The following is a 16,277-nucleotide window of genomic DNA, read 5'->3' as shown; positions in this document are numbered from 1 at the left end:
CCTTGTTTCATGTATTGACAGATTTTCAGCTTAAAGCGATAGTCTTTTAGCATCTCTCCTGCAGTCCACTTTAAAATGTTGTATGAATCAATGGATATGCCTCCCATTCTACGCAAGTCCAGTGAATATAGGCTAGTATTTCTCAATCTCATTTTGTAAGACAACTTCATCTCAGCAATGAAATGTGGTGAATCTCTGCTGCATTGCCTCAAATGCAGATCTGTCCTTTGTTACGAGTCCAAAGCTGCAAAGTACTTGGGTGGTACACGTGTATTTGGGAGGTACACGTGTACCTATATTTGCATTACATGGCAGCCATCTGCCAATGAAACCCAACATATCATTTAACTTCCTAATTGCTTGCTGGCCATACATTGTTTGTGCTCTGTTTTATGAGTCAACATTTCATGGTATGTTTGTGCAGTGGCTACTCACCGTTTGAAAATATCACATTTTCTGTTTTTCGAACATAATTTTCACATTCCCTTTTATGTTTTCCAAAAAAATAGGATCTGCTTGGCTACAAATAGAAATAATTTTATTTTTCATGTTTTATAATCTGTATTGCCATAATAACCATTATCGTAACTGACCTGAGAAGAACTTGGTCTGCCCTCAAATGTGGAATTTCCACAATGAAAGATCTTTACATTGCAGTCAGCAGGATTTTGGAATGCTTGTCGATTTCCTCGAAGGAAAATGAACATCCAAAAATAACAGACAAGACCAGCTGATTTATATAGCCTGCCTTGCTGTATTGAGCATTGAGTTCCAACGCACTTCACCCACCAGTAGCGTACGACTTCTCATTGAAGCCAAACAATCCCAATAATTTGTTAAAGGCCTAAATCCAAAACTCAATGAAACTCTTCTGACTGTCAGTGTTCAAGATGAATTTTGGCAGACTACTGACTGAAATACATCAGATAATATTCCAAATATTTTTTTTGTGCAGTGAAATCAGTACCGGAAATTGTCACTTTTTAATACTTGCAGCAAACTGCATTCAAGTACAGCAATAAACAACTTTGTCAAACTATGCTGAAGCAAAATCGTTCAGATATGTTACCAGTCCTTTTGTGGCAAAAATACTGAAATTCAGTGGCGTAAAAAACTGACCTGATTACTATCAAATGATTACTATCCAATGGAACAAGCTAGGCATAATTAAATAGGCTGCATTTGTCCAATGAGTGTAACTCCAGCAACACTTAAGATACATTACACCATCCAGAACGAAGCAAGTACCTTGGCTTTCACTCCTCCACCTTCCACAATCACGAAGGATAAGACGGCAAGTGCATGGGCATGTACCTGTAGGTGCTTCTGTTCAATTTGAAAACCATTGTAACTGGGAAATGTATTGCTTGTTCCTTTATCAATATTATGTCTAAATCCCAGAATTACTTATTCAGCAGTGAAGTGCGAGTATTTTTCTCAGAGGATTTTGTGGTTAACAAAGATAGCTCATCAATTTTTCCTGCGCAGTTCGGGATAAGTAATGAATGTTGGCTTAACCTGTGTCACCCACATTCCATAAATGAATTAAAAAAACATAAATGCGGTTTACACACATGCCTCAGCTCACCTATGCATAGAAAGCCATTTTCCTTCATCCAACTTTTTGTTTATCACATTGGAACTGTACATTAATCATTTGTTTGCAGTAGGTGCAACTCTGGAGTGTGCCCTGAATCTCAAGGGGGACATTGACATCAGAAAATGCTGGAAATGCAATTACAATATGCTGAAGTGTGTACATTGAAAAACCAGAAGCCAATGTTCTGTTCTCTTTGAAGGAAAACAAAATGTTGACAAATGTTGCTTGCATAATTTTTTTCTCTGCCATATGCAAACAGTGGCTGCAGCGTGTATACTTAACAAAATGCACATCAATAAGCGAGTTCGGAATTCCGACTGCGCATGCCCAGGTCGTAGGTCACTTGCTATAAATATTCTCGGCAGCTGTGGTGCTGCGTTGTGTGCAGGCCTGCGTTTCGTCCGTGGTCGGGCCCAGGTCTCCGGCGTCACGGGCGCTGTTGAGTTGCTGTTGGGTCGTCCCCGTTCCCTGCCGCATGTACTGTCCCTGTCCGGGGCGGTGGCGACCCCTGACTTGCAGCTGGCGCGGGGGGGGGGGGGGGGGGGGGGGCACCCGCTCGGCTCTGCTCCGGCTCTTGGGCCGGGGACTGTCGGCTGCGCCTCTAGCCTTGTCCAGTGGCTGTCGGTTGGCCCCCTCGGTGCCGGCGGGGGCTGAGCGCTAGTCATCGGCGAGGATGCAAACAGGGTGCTGGTTCGGGGTTGGTGCGGAGTTGGGCTGGAGTTGCCGCTTCTGTTCCGTGCTGGCTGTGGGCTGCCGCTCCTCCTGGCCGCTGCTCTGTCGGTCCGGGGCTGTTGGTTGGCCCGGCGGGACAGATGGAGTTGAGCTGGGGTTGGCGCTTCTTCTCTGCGCTGGCTGTGGGCCTGTGGGCCACCGCTCCTACAGGCCGCTGTCCCGTCAATCCAGGGCTGTCAGTTGGCCCGGTGGGATAGGCGGAGTTGAGCTGGGGTTGGCTCTTCTCCCCACTGGCTGTGGGCTGCAGCTCCTCCGGGCTGCTGTCCCGTCGGTCCGGACGCCTCCAACGGGGATGGGCATTTGGTGGGGGGTGGGGACGACGGTCCAATTGCGGTTCGGCAGCGCTTGCGGCACCGGGGACCCGGGTTCAATCCTGGTTATGGATGAGGTGTGGGTCTGTGTGCGTGCAGCTGCTGAGAATGTCTCTCCGCCGTTCCAGTCTTCCCCCCCGCCTCCCACTCGCACCCCCATTGGGACCAACTCTCACCCTACTTGGCATCCCCATTCCTGAGATTATATATATTTTTATACATAAACCATGAACAAAGATAAGAATGTATACACAGTTTATACAGTCAATGCTTTGTTCGCTTTTTCTCCATAGCGAGTGACCTTTGACAAATCCCATGATTCCTTGCGTTTTTTGGAATACCAAACTCACCTAATGCTTACCTTGACTGCACTTATAGCACCTCTCAATCCTCTACCTACTAAAATGCCTTTAGTTCAGGGGTCGGCAACCTATGGCCTCCGGCCAAATGTGGCCCGAAACCCGAAATCATCCGGGCCACGGGCGGATTTGTTTTCCCGTAATCATCCGGCCCGCCGAGCGCCACCGAGCTCTGGGTATACCGCATCCTGCGCAAAGCCGGCGGCATGGCCGCCCACCTTCTGTGAACATGTTTAAGAAAGAACTGCAGATGCTGGAAAAATCGAAGGTAGACAAAAATGCTGGAGAAACTCAGCGGGTGAGACATGCAAGGATTGCATGAGGCTGCCTCACCCGCTGCGTTTCACCAGCATTTTTACTGTGAACACGTGATCTGATGCCTGCCCACCGGGGTGGGATGGGGGCAGGATCCATGTGTACACGTGATAGATGTGGTCCGCCGTCCGCTCACAGACATGTGTCCTGGCCCCTATGCAGACCAAGGCTGCCGACCCCTGGTTTAGTTGCAGGTAAACACTACCATCTACATATTTTATTGAGTTTTACTCTGTACTAACTTGGAAATATGTTGCTGTTCTTCCCCATTGTTGGGTCTAAGTCCTGGTCCTTTCTCACCAAGAACATTGTGGAATGGCCGATTAGGAAAAGGGGAGATGCAACGAGACCTGGGTGTCATGGTACACCAGTCATTGAAAGTAGGCATGCAGGTGCAGCAGGCAGTGAAGAAAGCAAATGGTATGTTAGCATTCATAGCAAAAGGATTTGAGTATAGGAGCAGGGAGGTTCTACTGCAGTTGTACAGGGTCTTGGTGAGACCATACCTGGAGTATTGCGTACAGTTTTGGTCTCCTAATCTGAGGAAAGACATTCTTGCCATAGAGGGAGTACAGAGAAGGTTCACCAGACTGATTCCTGGGATGTCAGGACTTTCATGTGAAGAAAGACTGGATAGACTCGGCTTGTACTCGTTAGAATTTAGAAGATTGAGGGGGGATCTTATAGAAACTTACAAAATTCTTAAGGGGTTGGACAGGCTAGATGCGGGAAGATTGTTCCCGATGTTGGGGAAGTCCAGAACAAGGGGTCACAGTTTAAGGTTAAGGGGGAAATCTTTTAGGACCGAGATGAGAAAAACATTTATCACACAGAGAGTGGTGAATCTGTGGAATTCTCTGCCACAGAAGGTAGTTGAGGCCAGTTCATTGGCTATATTTAAGAGGGAGTTAGATGTGGCCCTTGTGGCTAAAGGGATCAGGGGGTCTGGAGAGAAGGCAGGTACAGGATACTGAGTTGGATGATCAGCCATGATCATATTGAATGGCAGTGCTGGCTCGAATGACCGAATGGCCTACTCCTGCACCTATTTTCTATGTTTCTATGAATTACCTTTGATCAGAATGCTGCACTTTCACAAGGGTATTTATGGATGGCTGATGAGTATACCGATAATAAAACTAAAGGTTTTATAAAATACAATCCCACAACTTCGCAGAGAGCTGTGCATTCACTGAAAGACTGAATTATCTTTGATAGTTATGCTATGAAAAATAAATATATTGGCTTCCTCTTCTCTTGATGTGAGGAGTCTGTGCTTCAAGAGATTTTTTAAGGGTCTAACTCCAATTAATCATTGCATCAGTTGCCTCCGCACTCTGAGTTGCCAAACCGTATAGGGGCATGTACAAGATGTTTCGCTTCTAATTTGGGTTTCAGCTCTGGGAGTTGTCCATTGCTTTAGCTCATGCATACATTTAGTTCACGTCCCGGACAGTTGACTAAGCAGGCAAACATGGTATGCTTATTTGCAGCTGTGGCCATTTCATAATCATAATCATGATAGTAATTTATTAGCCAAGTATGTTTTGCAACATATGAGGAATTTGAAGCATTTTTTTGCTGTACTGAAGAAATGTAGCATCCTTTCCCTGATCTATGGCAGAACTCTTAATCCCCCCCCCCCCCCACCTCCCTTTAAACTCCAAGGTATCAATCAGAAACTTTGTTGCATTTGTGTAGCAGTTCTGCTCATTGTGCCAAATAAGCCAGAGCTTGCTTTGTATTTACCTTCTCATTTATTTCAACTATTGGTTTACTACATTAATTACCTTGATAATATATTTCAGCATTAGCTTTTTGCATATCAGTGTAAATAAATGATCACTATTTTAATCGGATACTTTAATTAACCCAATCAATCATAAAAAATGAATTGGACTAAATCTAATTGCCCTACATGAATTGTAAGCAAAGGCAAAGAATTTAACCCTGCTTTGAATGACTAAATTTTTAGAGCCTCCTACAAATGCTTGATAGCTGCTCCTTCTGCAGGAATGAGGCATGGAAGCATTCATTATCCAGGAATTCATTACCTGAGTTTCAGTGTTTTATGCTTGAGTGAGAATGGAGCTGGTGTATCATCTTGTTATTCTCTGACAATCCAATTTTATTCCTTTATTTTATTCCTGAATGTTATAATGATGTTTCAGGGTTTTATTCCTGAATGTTATAATGATGTTTCGGGAATATGCTACACTCATCTCATTAGAAACCCAAAATGAAATTTTTTAAAAACTGCAGATGCTGGAAATCTGAAATAAAAAATAAAAAATGCTGGAAGAAAGTACCAAGACAGAAGAGAGAGGTCTGAGAGAATAAGAAAAAAACCAGAAAATTATTGATTCGTGTTCAAAATAGCAAGCAGCATGTGCTAAGTGGAACTGAGTAGTACACTGACATAAAGCAGTGATAACGACTCAAAACATTATTTGAAGGATAGGATAATGGAGAATGTACAGCTACAGGGTGTTCCATCAGAATAAAGAGCCAGCGAATTCGAAATAAAACTGGGTATAAAAAACAGTAGAACATTTGGAAATTATTTATTCAGAAGTAGCAGTGCATTGGATTACAATCAAGGAAAATACATTTCTGACTCTACCTAAATAGAGACATGAATCTCTTTACATAGAGCGGCATTGACTTAATGTTGCAAATATGATTCAAGCATTATGAGTGAAGGACAATGGCAGAAGCCAGACATTAAGTATGTTTTCAAGAAGGCACAAGTAATGTTAAAGTCTAATGAATGAGAACATAAATAGTAGGAGCAGACCGTATATACACTGGAGCCTGTTCTACCATTCGATGGAATTGTGAGAACAAGCTTGGACGGGTGACTGGTCATTCAGTGGAAGAGCATTTTGGGAACAATGATCACAACGTCAAAGGTTTTAAGATAATTATGGATATAGATAAGTCTGGTCCTTGCGGGGGTAAAGCCCAAGCTTTTTATACATACATCAAAAATAGGGTAACTAGAGAAAAGGTAGAACCACTCCAAGGAAAAAGGAGGGAATTTATGTCTGGAGTCAGAGTATGTCGGCAAGTTACTTTGAATATCCTGCGAGTTGTTTGCATCTGTCTTAACCAAGGAGAAGGATACGGAGGATAGTGAGATTGATGTGGGGTATACTAATTTGTTAGGACAGTTTGAGATCGAGAAGGAGTTAGTGTCCGGTCACTTGGAAAACATAAAGATGGATAAACTCCCAGAGCCTGAAGCGATCAATGCCAGGTTATTGCGAGTGGCAAGATGGGAAATTGTAGGAGGCTTGACAAAGATATTTGTACCCTTGATATCCTTGCTAACCACAGGCGAGGTCCCAGAGGACCGGAGAATCATTAACGTTATTCCTTTGTTTATGAAGGAAAGTAGAGATAAAAAATTACAGGCAGGTGAGCCTCACATCAGTGTTAGGAAAGTTACTGGAGAGGATTCTTTGGGATAGATCGCATTGTACAAGAACGGATTAATTAATGCCAGTCAACATGGCTCTCTGCGACAGGTCATGTCGTACTGACATGATTGAGATTTATTTTTAGAGGTGACAAAGGTGATTAATGAGGATAGGGCTGTGGATGTTGTCTTTATGGGCATTTGATAAGATCCCTCATGATTGTCTGATCCAGAAAATTAAGATGCATGGAATCTATGTGACATGATAGTTTGTATTCAGAATTGGCTTAGCCATAGAAGACAGAGGGTAGTGGTGGAAGGATGTTATTCTGGCTGGTGGTCTGACTAGTGGTGTTCTGCAGGGTTAGAATTCCCGTAGTATGTGACATTTCTCACTGTGCGCATCTATAAATATTGATGTTGTCTACACGTTTACGAAACAATCCATCTACCTTTATGTCCAAGTCACATTATCCATATTTACGTGCCTGCATGTGCACACGCCCCTCCCCCTTTTGGATGTGTATGTAGATGGTTTGCTTAGTAAGCTTGTGGACAACATCAATATTTGTGTACTTGCGGAAATTGAGGAAGACTGTCAAAGGATGCAGTCGGACGTAGATCGGTTACAGATATGGGAGACAAATAGGTGGAATTTAATTTGAGTTAGTGTGAGGTTGCACTTTGGTAGGTCGAACATAAAAGGAAAGTATTCAAGGCCCTTAACAGCATTGATGTTCAGACATCTTTATTTTGGTTTAGAAAAGTTGAATCTGTGAATGATCTTGATTGATCCCACCTCATTACGTCTCTTTTAAAAAAAAACTTGACTCAGAAGTTTTCAACATTTCTGAAAATCTCAATTTAAAGCAGGAGAGAACTTCTTGCCCAGAGCTTCTGGGCTCTGTCAGCACAATTTCTTTTCGAAGGTAAAATATATTCTTAACTAAAAGGCGAAGTTGGGGTTGTAATAAAAATACTGGGTACTTTATTGGTTTGATGTTGCATATCAGTTTGTTATTGCGTCCAAGGGAGTATGCTGAAATGACTTCATCCAGAAGTAGTTTTGTTGAAATGTACACCATTTTGAACTCATTAAGGGAATCCTGTAAAGATAATATGGATTCAATTTGTAGATGTTTGTTCAGCAAGGTTTAATCCTTTGTTTATGCTTGGCTAATTTTTTTCAGCTGTAGTAGCTTTAAGAGCAGATTAGTTAGTCCCAATGCCTTTTGGCGACAAAGGAAAAAGAATTGCTGCTTCATTGTTTAGTAAGCTCCTTGATAAGCATGCAAAAATAAATCAAGTAAAGGTGGGATTGTCATTTGCTGCTGTTCTTTGTTGCAGAATGATCATTTAGTACACAGAAATGTGAAATACAAAACATTGCCATTGATGGTTTGATAACGCTGTCATAACACAATTTTCATGAAAAATATTCAAATATTTAATGTTGTACAATGTTTTGGATATCAGTGTTTATGAAGAGTTACAGTCTGAAATATTGTATAATTTACATGTCATCCAGAAAGTAATAAACTGTAATTAGTTTATTTTGAACTATTTCCCCTTCTAGAAATTCAAACATGGTGTTTAAACATATTTTGCTCAGGTTGCCATTTTGAAGAAGCTTGTACTTGTGTCGCACACGTCATGGCAGTAGTGTTTCGAAATGCTTTATGGACAATTAACTATATTTTAAAATATAGTAATGTTGTAAATTAGGAACTGCAGCAACCACTTTTTTCCCCAGGAAAATCTCACAAATTGTGATTATGATAACATTTTCTAAGTTTGGTTGGATTGATTGTGGTATAAACACTGGCTTGAACACAGGACTCCCCTGTAACAAAATATATGCAGGTCTCAAAGGTTCAGTCAATGAATGGAGAAAGCACATGCTGAAGAGCACAAATAACTATTCAAGCAAAATTCAAGTAATGGATAGAAAAACTCTCAATAAAGTAACAATACAAAATATCAGGTCTTACGCCTCTGTGTATTTGATTCTCCTGTCTGGCTGTCACCAGCACACACCACAGTCCAAGCCCTCACTCTCTCCCTGTGGGTGAAACACTCTTAAATTTCTCCCCCTCTGGTGAAGCTCTTTTTCTCTCCCCCAAAGGTGAAGATCTGTTATATAATTACTTTCATCACTAAGAACAACAGGTGACAATGTATAAAACTAGCTATCCTCCTTGGTACCATAACAGTGTGAGTTATGTGTCCTATCAGACTCTCTGTTGGTCTCAGATGTCTCTAGGAAAGGAAAGCTAGTCTTAGTGACCTCACAGGTGGCCTCATAATTTACTGCTTCCTTCAAGTTAGCCTAAGCATTATTCCAGAACATCTACTTGTTTTCCTAAGCAGGGTTTGAAATGTGGTGCTGCTAATTTAGCTGACAAATCCATTTTAGTTTAGTCTGTTTAATCCTTACATTACATCCTCTACTCTGTCACTTCAGTGGCATGACACGTTTAGATTCTACCCAAGAAAGAAGAGAGAGCACATTTAACATCCCATTCAAAAGACCACATCAACTATAATGCAGTATTTATTCAATACTATGTTGGAGTGTCTGCTCTTAATTCTTCATGCGTTTATATGTTCTTAATTCTTTAAAGCGGGGCTTTAAAATTTCATAAACTTTGATTCATAGGTGAGTTTGTTAACATCCAAGTCATGGCTAATGCCAACTATAAGGTCTTTATGTCAAATATGCACAAGGTGCTAGAAATAGAAATATATAGATGTCAAGTCAAAGGTGATATTAAGGATAGTAACCAGCTCATAGAGTTGCTGCTTCACAATTCCTTTGACCTGGGTTCAAATTTGACCCTGGAATTTGCACATTTTTGTCTGTGTTGCCTTCCTCCCACATTTCAAAGCTGTGTGGGTAGGTAGTCAACTTTATTAAATTCAGTAATTTGTTCATGATATGTTGAACAATATGGGGGAAATTGCTGGGAATATTGGGAGTAAAGAATACAGAAATATTTAGTGAAAAAAGATTGCTCTTTGAGCTTGTGTAGACATGATGGGCCAAAACAGTCTCCTTCAGTTTTGCAAGGAAATGTGGTGAATATAGTAACATTATGGTCCAAGTTGAAGGTAGAAGAGTAGAGAAATTCAGGTACAGGGAGAGAAAGCATGGCCAAAGTTGTAATTGGTGCGTCAAAGGAAGGAAACATTGCTAAAACAGTGGCAACAGACCAAATCGATTGTCCTTGGAGATAATTATGTGGAGGATTAAATATGATAGAGAAGTAGTGATGACAAGAGGTAAGGTCATCATGGGCTTTAATGTGAGATAAAAACATTTAAATTGGAGTTGGACGACCAGAAGGATCATGAATCATGGAACGGCAAATGTGCAGCACTTTTTTGAATAATCTGTGGTGTATGGAATTTGGAAGAGTAAAACAAAGTGAACATTTCATGAATTATTTTTTCAACGGCGGATGGATTTAAAGCAAGTATTGAATTTCGCATTTACAAGATGGAAGTAGCTCATTCTTTGAGTAGTGGGCCTTCATTTAAGCTAATTAATCACAGTTTAAGGATAGAATTGTGCTGCTGGAACAAATAAGGTTTGTGACAGAATCAGTTATCAAATGCTGGCAACTGGACATGAGTATCAATATGACCATCACCATGCTAACTGTATGGGATGCCCACCAATGTACAGGTAGTGAAGACCAACAAATAGAGATGCATTGAAGTCTGTATCAGATATATTGCGAGCTGGCAAAATGCTTTCTGTGATAGTCTTGCATCCCTTTCTGTCTAAGAAGCTGATTAAATGGCTGGCCAGTTGGAAATTATGGATATCCCTTTCAAACATAGCTCTTGACACTTGTCATCTGAAGAAATGTTGTGTGGTGGTGCAATTAAAAGAGGCATGTGTCTGCTATGGCAGGAGTGTTTAAAATGACTATTCTCAATGTGAACCACTGCTGGTGTGCTGCACTGACTGACTCCACTTTGCTTTGTTTTCTTCAACATTTAGAGCTGTGTGGGCACTGCAAAGATTATTCCATCTGCACCTCTGCAGAGAGGAAAAGCTGAATAGTGTTTTATTATGATTAAGTGGGGCCACAATAGAAGTAGAGTAGTTGCTGTCTCATCTTTGTCCCTCATCCATATAATTCTTGCCATTCTGCTGCACAACAGGATCTGCAATAATTCGGAACTTCAGTTACGGTGTGTAACATTCTGTCCCGGCCTAGATATCTCCTGCATGACCATGATTTTGAATTCATAATCACATTCGTGCTTGATGAATCTCCATGGAGAGAGTAGTGATGAAGAGTTTGGTATCTTGTGAAAGATGACTGTTTGAATGATGTGGCCATGAGGTACAATATAACTGATGGAGATGAAGGGTCATAAATCAGTCCTTGGCAGGTAATGGTATGTGATTGGAAAGAGGCAGCAGTGCTAGAGATGTGTTTTCTGTGACGTGGATAATTCAGAATGGAATGCCAAACTAGGGCAGAATGACAGACCTAAAAGGACACAAAGTGCTGGAGTAACTCAGAAGATCAGGCAGCATCTGACTGGAGAATATGGATAGTGATATTTTGGGTCCAGATCCTTCTGTGTCTGTGGTCTAGCCACTCCTGTAGTCCAGCATGTTTTGATTCTGTCATACACATCTATACTAATTAACTTACTAAGATCTAAAATTAACCGATCTGTACTAATTAGAGTGGTGGTCTAGAGAGTTTCGACCTATGTTTGTAAATGTATGTAGAGTACTACGTACAAATACTGAAGAAAGATGTGAGAAATGTAGAAGAGATTTACGATGACATTGAGGGGAGATTTAATTAAGACGTGTAAAGTGATGGGAGAACTTTATAAGGAAAACAAAAGTACAGTTAACAGAGGACAATGGCTGAGGACATGAATTTAATATGATGAGAATGACTAAAGGGATAATTTGATTTTGTTTTCATTTGATAACTAATAGGTTTCTGAAAAAATGGTGGAGGCAGAAACTCTAACTATATTTGAAGAGTACCTGGATTGAACACTTGAAGATTTCTAACTATGAGATCATGCTTTTGATAGACTGAGTTTAAAGTCTGTTTTTACTGAGCACAGAAATGATGGAATGAAAGGCCACTTGTACCTGGAACAAGTACTTATACATAGAAACATAGAAAATAGGTGCAGGAGGAGGCCATTCGGCCCTTCGAGCCAGCACTGCCATTCATTGTGATCATAATACTAGTGAGAGCATAAAAGAAAGCAAAACCTTAAGAAGCATTTTTATTTGAAATGGAATGTCAGTTTTGGAATATTTTAGAATATCCTGCATTTAAAATATTTCACATTTACTGTGACTAGAGAACACTGTGACTAGAGATTGCTGCATAAGATTATTACAATTAGCATAACAACAATTTTGATGACTAAATGTTCCATAAGCTGACTGTCTCAGACTCACTTTTCTTTATCCTTTTCCCATTGTGTAGCTTCCTGCAGACTTCACCAAATTACATCTCACAGATAGCCTCCATCCACAAGTGACTCAGGTATCCTCCAGTCATTCAGGATGTAGCATCACCAGTGACTCTGGCAGCAGCAGTTTATCTGATCTTTACCAGGTAAGTGGTAGTTTTTAATAGAAATGTAGAGCAAGAGTTTTCTCAGTTGGTTGCACTTGACATGAGTAATACAACCAAGGCTAATACTCCTGTGCTAATGAGCGGGATGTTGCATTGTTTGATGTTCTGTCTTCTAAATGCCTTATCAGTCGGTGCTCCAAGATGTTACAAGTTTCCGTGATACTTAGATTGATGGTTTCCTGGCCAAAATTGTCTTGGTCTCAAGCAATATATATTTTTTAAAGTGAACTGTTATTTTGTGATGTTCAGTAAATTTTGCTTTGGGTGAATTGGCCAATTTTGTTTCATGGTACTTCTGGGAGGTCCTGAGATTGTGGAAATGTTTTTTAAAAAAAGGAGCTGGAGTTAATGATGTGTGTTTCAAGCAATTCGGGCATTTATCAAGATCCTGGCACCATTCTTCTTCAGCACCATTTTCTTGCACTATCCCCATATTCTTTGATTGCTGCAATATCTATAAATCTGTCAATCTCTGTTTTGAATGAATTCAGATGACAGATCCTCAAAACAACCTTTTAGGAAGGTATAGGTGTTAGGTTTATGTCAGCAATTTTCCACTTCATGAGTTTATTAGATTTATTGCCAGCTACTGATAATGAGATTGTTTGTAATTTTGTGTACTTTTAATTTTGTGTTTGATTTTGTTTTAAATGTATGTGTTCATAACCCTGTTTTTCTAAATTCTGTTGATAAAAATAATTATTTAAAATAAATTTAATCTACTAAATTGTGCATTTAATGATATAAAGCTGAAGGTTTCTGTAGATGGTTTATGCATGCAACCTATAATGTAGCTACCTCATCACCATTAACCACGGCCCATCATATCAGTATAACTGTGATATCCTCCCCTTGTTCCTCCCTGTTGGTTCCAGCACGCCTGAAGACTAGATGCAGTCAGTGCTGGGACGTGTGTACCATGTGCTATAATAAAGGACTCAGTAAAGGTCACAGTGTGGTAGACATCACTCCTTTACATGGTGTCAGCAAGTAAGCCTAGCGCTCCTGTTTATCGGTTTTTTATTTCTCCCTTTTGTATCAGTGTTTAATTTCATTTTGTCATGCCGAAAGCCATCTCCCCTTGTCTTTGACGCTGACATTGCGGAGCGATGGGCTACTTTTGCGTTGGATTACACTCACTTCGTTAACATTGCGCACCGGAATGACCCAGCTGCGGTCAAAGCCTCCCTCCTGCTTAACCTGGCCGGTCCCGACGCCATGAAGAGAGCCCAGGCGTTCGTCTACGATCCAGCGGTCCTGGATGACAACGACCAGCTCGTCGAGCCAGCTGAATCTGCCGATGACCCGGTATGTCTTTTGCGCAAGTTTGCAGAGATTTGCGACCTGCCCACCAACCGCATATTGGAGCGGGCTCGGTTTTTCTCACGGAAGCAGCAGCCGGATGAACCTGTCGAGTGTTTCATCGCTGACCTGCGCTACCTTGCTCAGCGGTGCCGTTTTGAGACCATGCGTGACCAGCTCACCAGGGACATTCTCGTCACTGGCATGCTCGACCAGAAACTACGTGCTGATTTGCTGCAACGGCCCGATCTAACCCTGACTCAGGCAATGCATGCGTGCCGCATCGCAGAAGTAGTTACCCCTCCGCATGGGCAGAGGGGATCTGACAGCCGAGCCATAAATCTGACTGGCGTTGCAGGACCACGTCGTATGCAGGACAACTTTCGCCCTCCACCGCGGCCCGTCCGTACATCTCGGGTCCCGCGGTCTCAGAAGTGTCCCAATTGTAATTATGTCCACCCCATGCAGTCCCAGTGCCCAGCTCTTGGAAAATCTTGCAATTTCTGCAGGAAAATGAACCACTTTGCAGCTGCCTGCAGGTCCCGTGGGAATGTGCCCTCAGCTCCTAGACAATTCTTAAACAACCTTCAGCAAGTTGATAGTGAGATGGACTCTCAGTCCTCTGTCGGCACTGCCCCCGACTCTGAGCTCTGCTTTTCCATGGGAGATGCAAGTGTTTACACTCTCCTTCACAGCCGATCTCGCCTCCCCGATCCACCTGTACTCATTACCGTGAACAACAAGTCTTTCTCTGCGGCTGGATACTGGAGCAAAAGTGAACGTAATGTCAACATCACTGTTCAGCCAGATAAGAAATAATGAGCTGTTGACTGCAGATCGCTCTGTTTTGCGTGCCTATGGGGGAGAGGAGCTAACACCTGTGGGGAGGGCGACCTTTCATTGTGTGCTACAGAAATCATCTCGTGACCTGTCGTTCTTTATTCTGGACTGCAACTGTGTAACTCTACTGAGCAACCAGGCCTGCCAGGATCTTGGTCTGGTGTCTTTCGACCGTACGGTCCACGAGGTGCAAGCAGTGATGGATCCACTATCCGAGTACCCGACCTGTTCGACGACAAGTTGGGAAAGCTGCCGCTTGTGTATAAAATCGCAACCGACCCCTCCGTGGTGCCGGTGATCCGCCCACCTCACAGAGTGTCGTTCGCCATGAAGGGTAAGGTGGAGGCTATGCTGAAGGATATGGTTGACATGGGAGTGCTGGAGGCTGTCAGCGATCCCACCGAATGGGTCTCCACCATGGTCGCCACGATGAAGAAAGGGAAGAACGAAATACGGGTATGCATCAACCCTAAGGACTTGAATCTGGCGATTAAGCGGCCCCACTACCCTATGAGGACTGTTGAAGATGTTGCCGCCCAGGTCGGACAAGCCAAGGTGTTTTCAGTCCTCGATGCCAGGAGTTCGTTTTGGCAAATACCCCTGGACAAACGCTCCTCGGACTTGACCACATTTGGTACGCCCTTCGGCAGGTTTAAATTTTTGCGGATGCCGTTCGGCATCAACTCCGCCAGCGAGGTATTCCAGCGTTCTATGGAACAATTGTTTGCAGGTCTGCCCTGCGCGATTATTGTGGACGACATTCTGGTCTATGGAAGGGATGTGGCTGAACATGACCGCCACCTCCGACGGATTCTGGACCGCGCACGGCAGATCAATCTAAAGCTGAACCAGTCAAAATGCAGGTTCCGGGTGCCTGAGGTCCCATATGTTGGCCACGTTTTCACGGCCCACGGGTTAAAGCCCGACGCGCAAAAGACCAGCGCCATCTCCGAGTTGCCTGCCCCGACAGATGTTACCAGTCTACAGCGCTTCCTGGGTATGGTCAACTATCTGGGCAAGTTTATCCCTGACCTCAGCGAGTTGAGCGCACCCCTGAGACAACTTACTAAAAATGACATTGCTTGGTCCTGGTTTCCGCACCACCAGCAGGCTTTCGACCTACTAAAGAAGAAGCTGATCAGCACACCTTCTCTGAAGTTCTTTGATTTACAACGTCCAGTTGTGGTTACGTGCGACGCTTCCCGTTTTGGACTGGGTGCTGCTTGCCTGCAGCCCCATGATGATGGTTCGTTGCAGCCTATCTCCTATGCCTCTAGGACCATGATGGACACAGAGCAGCGCTATGCGCAGATAGAAAAGGAGCTGTTGGCGGTTGTGTTCGCTTGTTCTAAGTTTAAGGACTTCCTCTTTGGCACCAGGTTCACTGTAGAAACGGATCATCAACCCCTGGTGACGATCCTCAACAAGCCTATACACAGCGCTCCAGCCAGGCTACAGCGGATGATGCTGCAGCTACAGCGGTTTGACTTTAAAATCGTCTATAAGAGGGGCACCGAGATGCATGTGGCTGACGCGCTGTCCCGAGGCCTCCTGCGACCAGCACCCCTTCGAGCAGGAAGACCTACAGGTACTGAACGTGAACTTCGTCCCTTCCAAGCAGCTCCAGTGCCTGGTTGAGCACACCGCCAACGACCCTGACCTGCAACAGCTTGCTGCTGTCATCAAGCGTGGATGGCCAATCAAACAGACTTCGTTACCTGCTGGCGTTCACCCTTTTTTTTTGGTGCGCGATGAGCTGGT

The 16,277-nt window shown here is 43.0% G+C and overlaps 1 protein-coding gene across 1 annotated transcript in view; it reads left to right on the top strand.

Moving 5' to 3' along the window:
• Positions 1-16,277, top strand: part of LOC116977448 (rap guanine nucleotide exchange factor 6-like) — a 220,081-nt gene that overhangs the window by 186,065 nt on the left and 17,739 nt on the right. Inside the window, exon 7 of the mRNA XM_033028304.1 lies at positions 12,222-12,353. Within this exon, the coding sequence (XP_032884195.1) occupies positions 12,222-12,353 (132 nt within the window). The remainder of the gene's footprint in view (positions 1-12,221; positions 12,354-16,277) is intronic.

This window comes from Amblyraja radiata, chromosome 1, assembly GCF_010909765.2.
Source record: "Amblyraja radiata isolate CabotCenter1 chromosome 1, sAmbRad1.1.pri, whole genome shotgun sequence".
In the NCBI taxonomy this organism is placed as follows: domain Eukaryota; kingdom Metazoa; phylum Chordata; class Chondrichthyes; order Rajiformes; family Rajidae; genus Amblyraja; species Amblyraja radiata.
The sequence above is the reverse complement of the archived record's forward strand: the minus strand, read 5'-3'. Positions and strand labels throughout refer to the sequence as shown.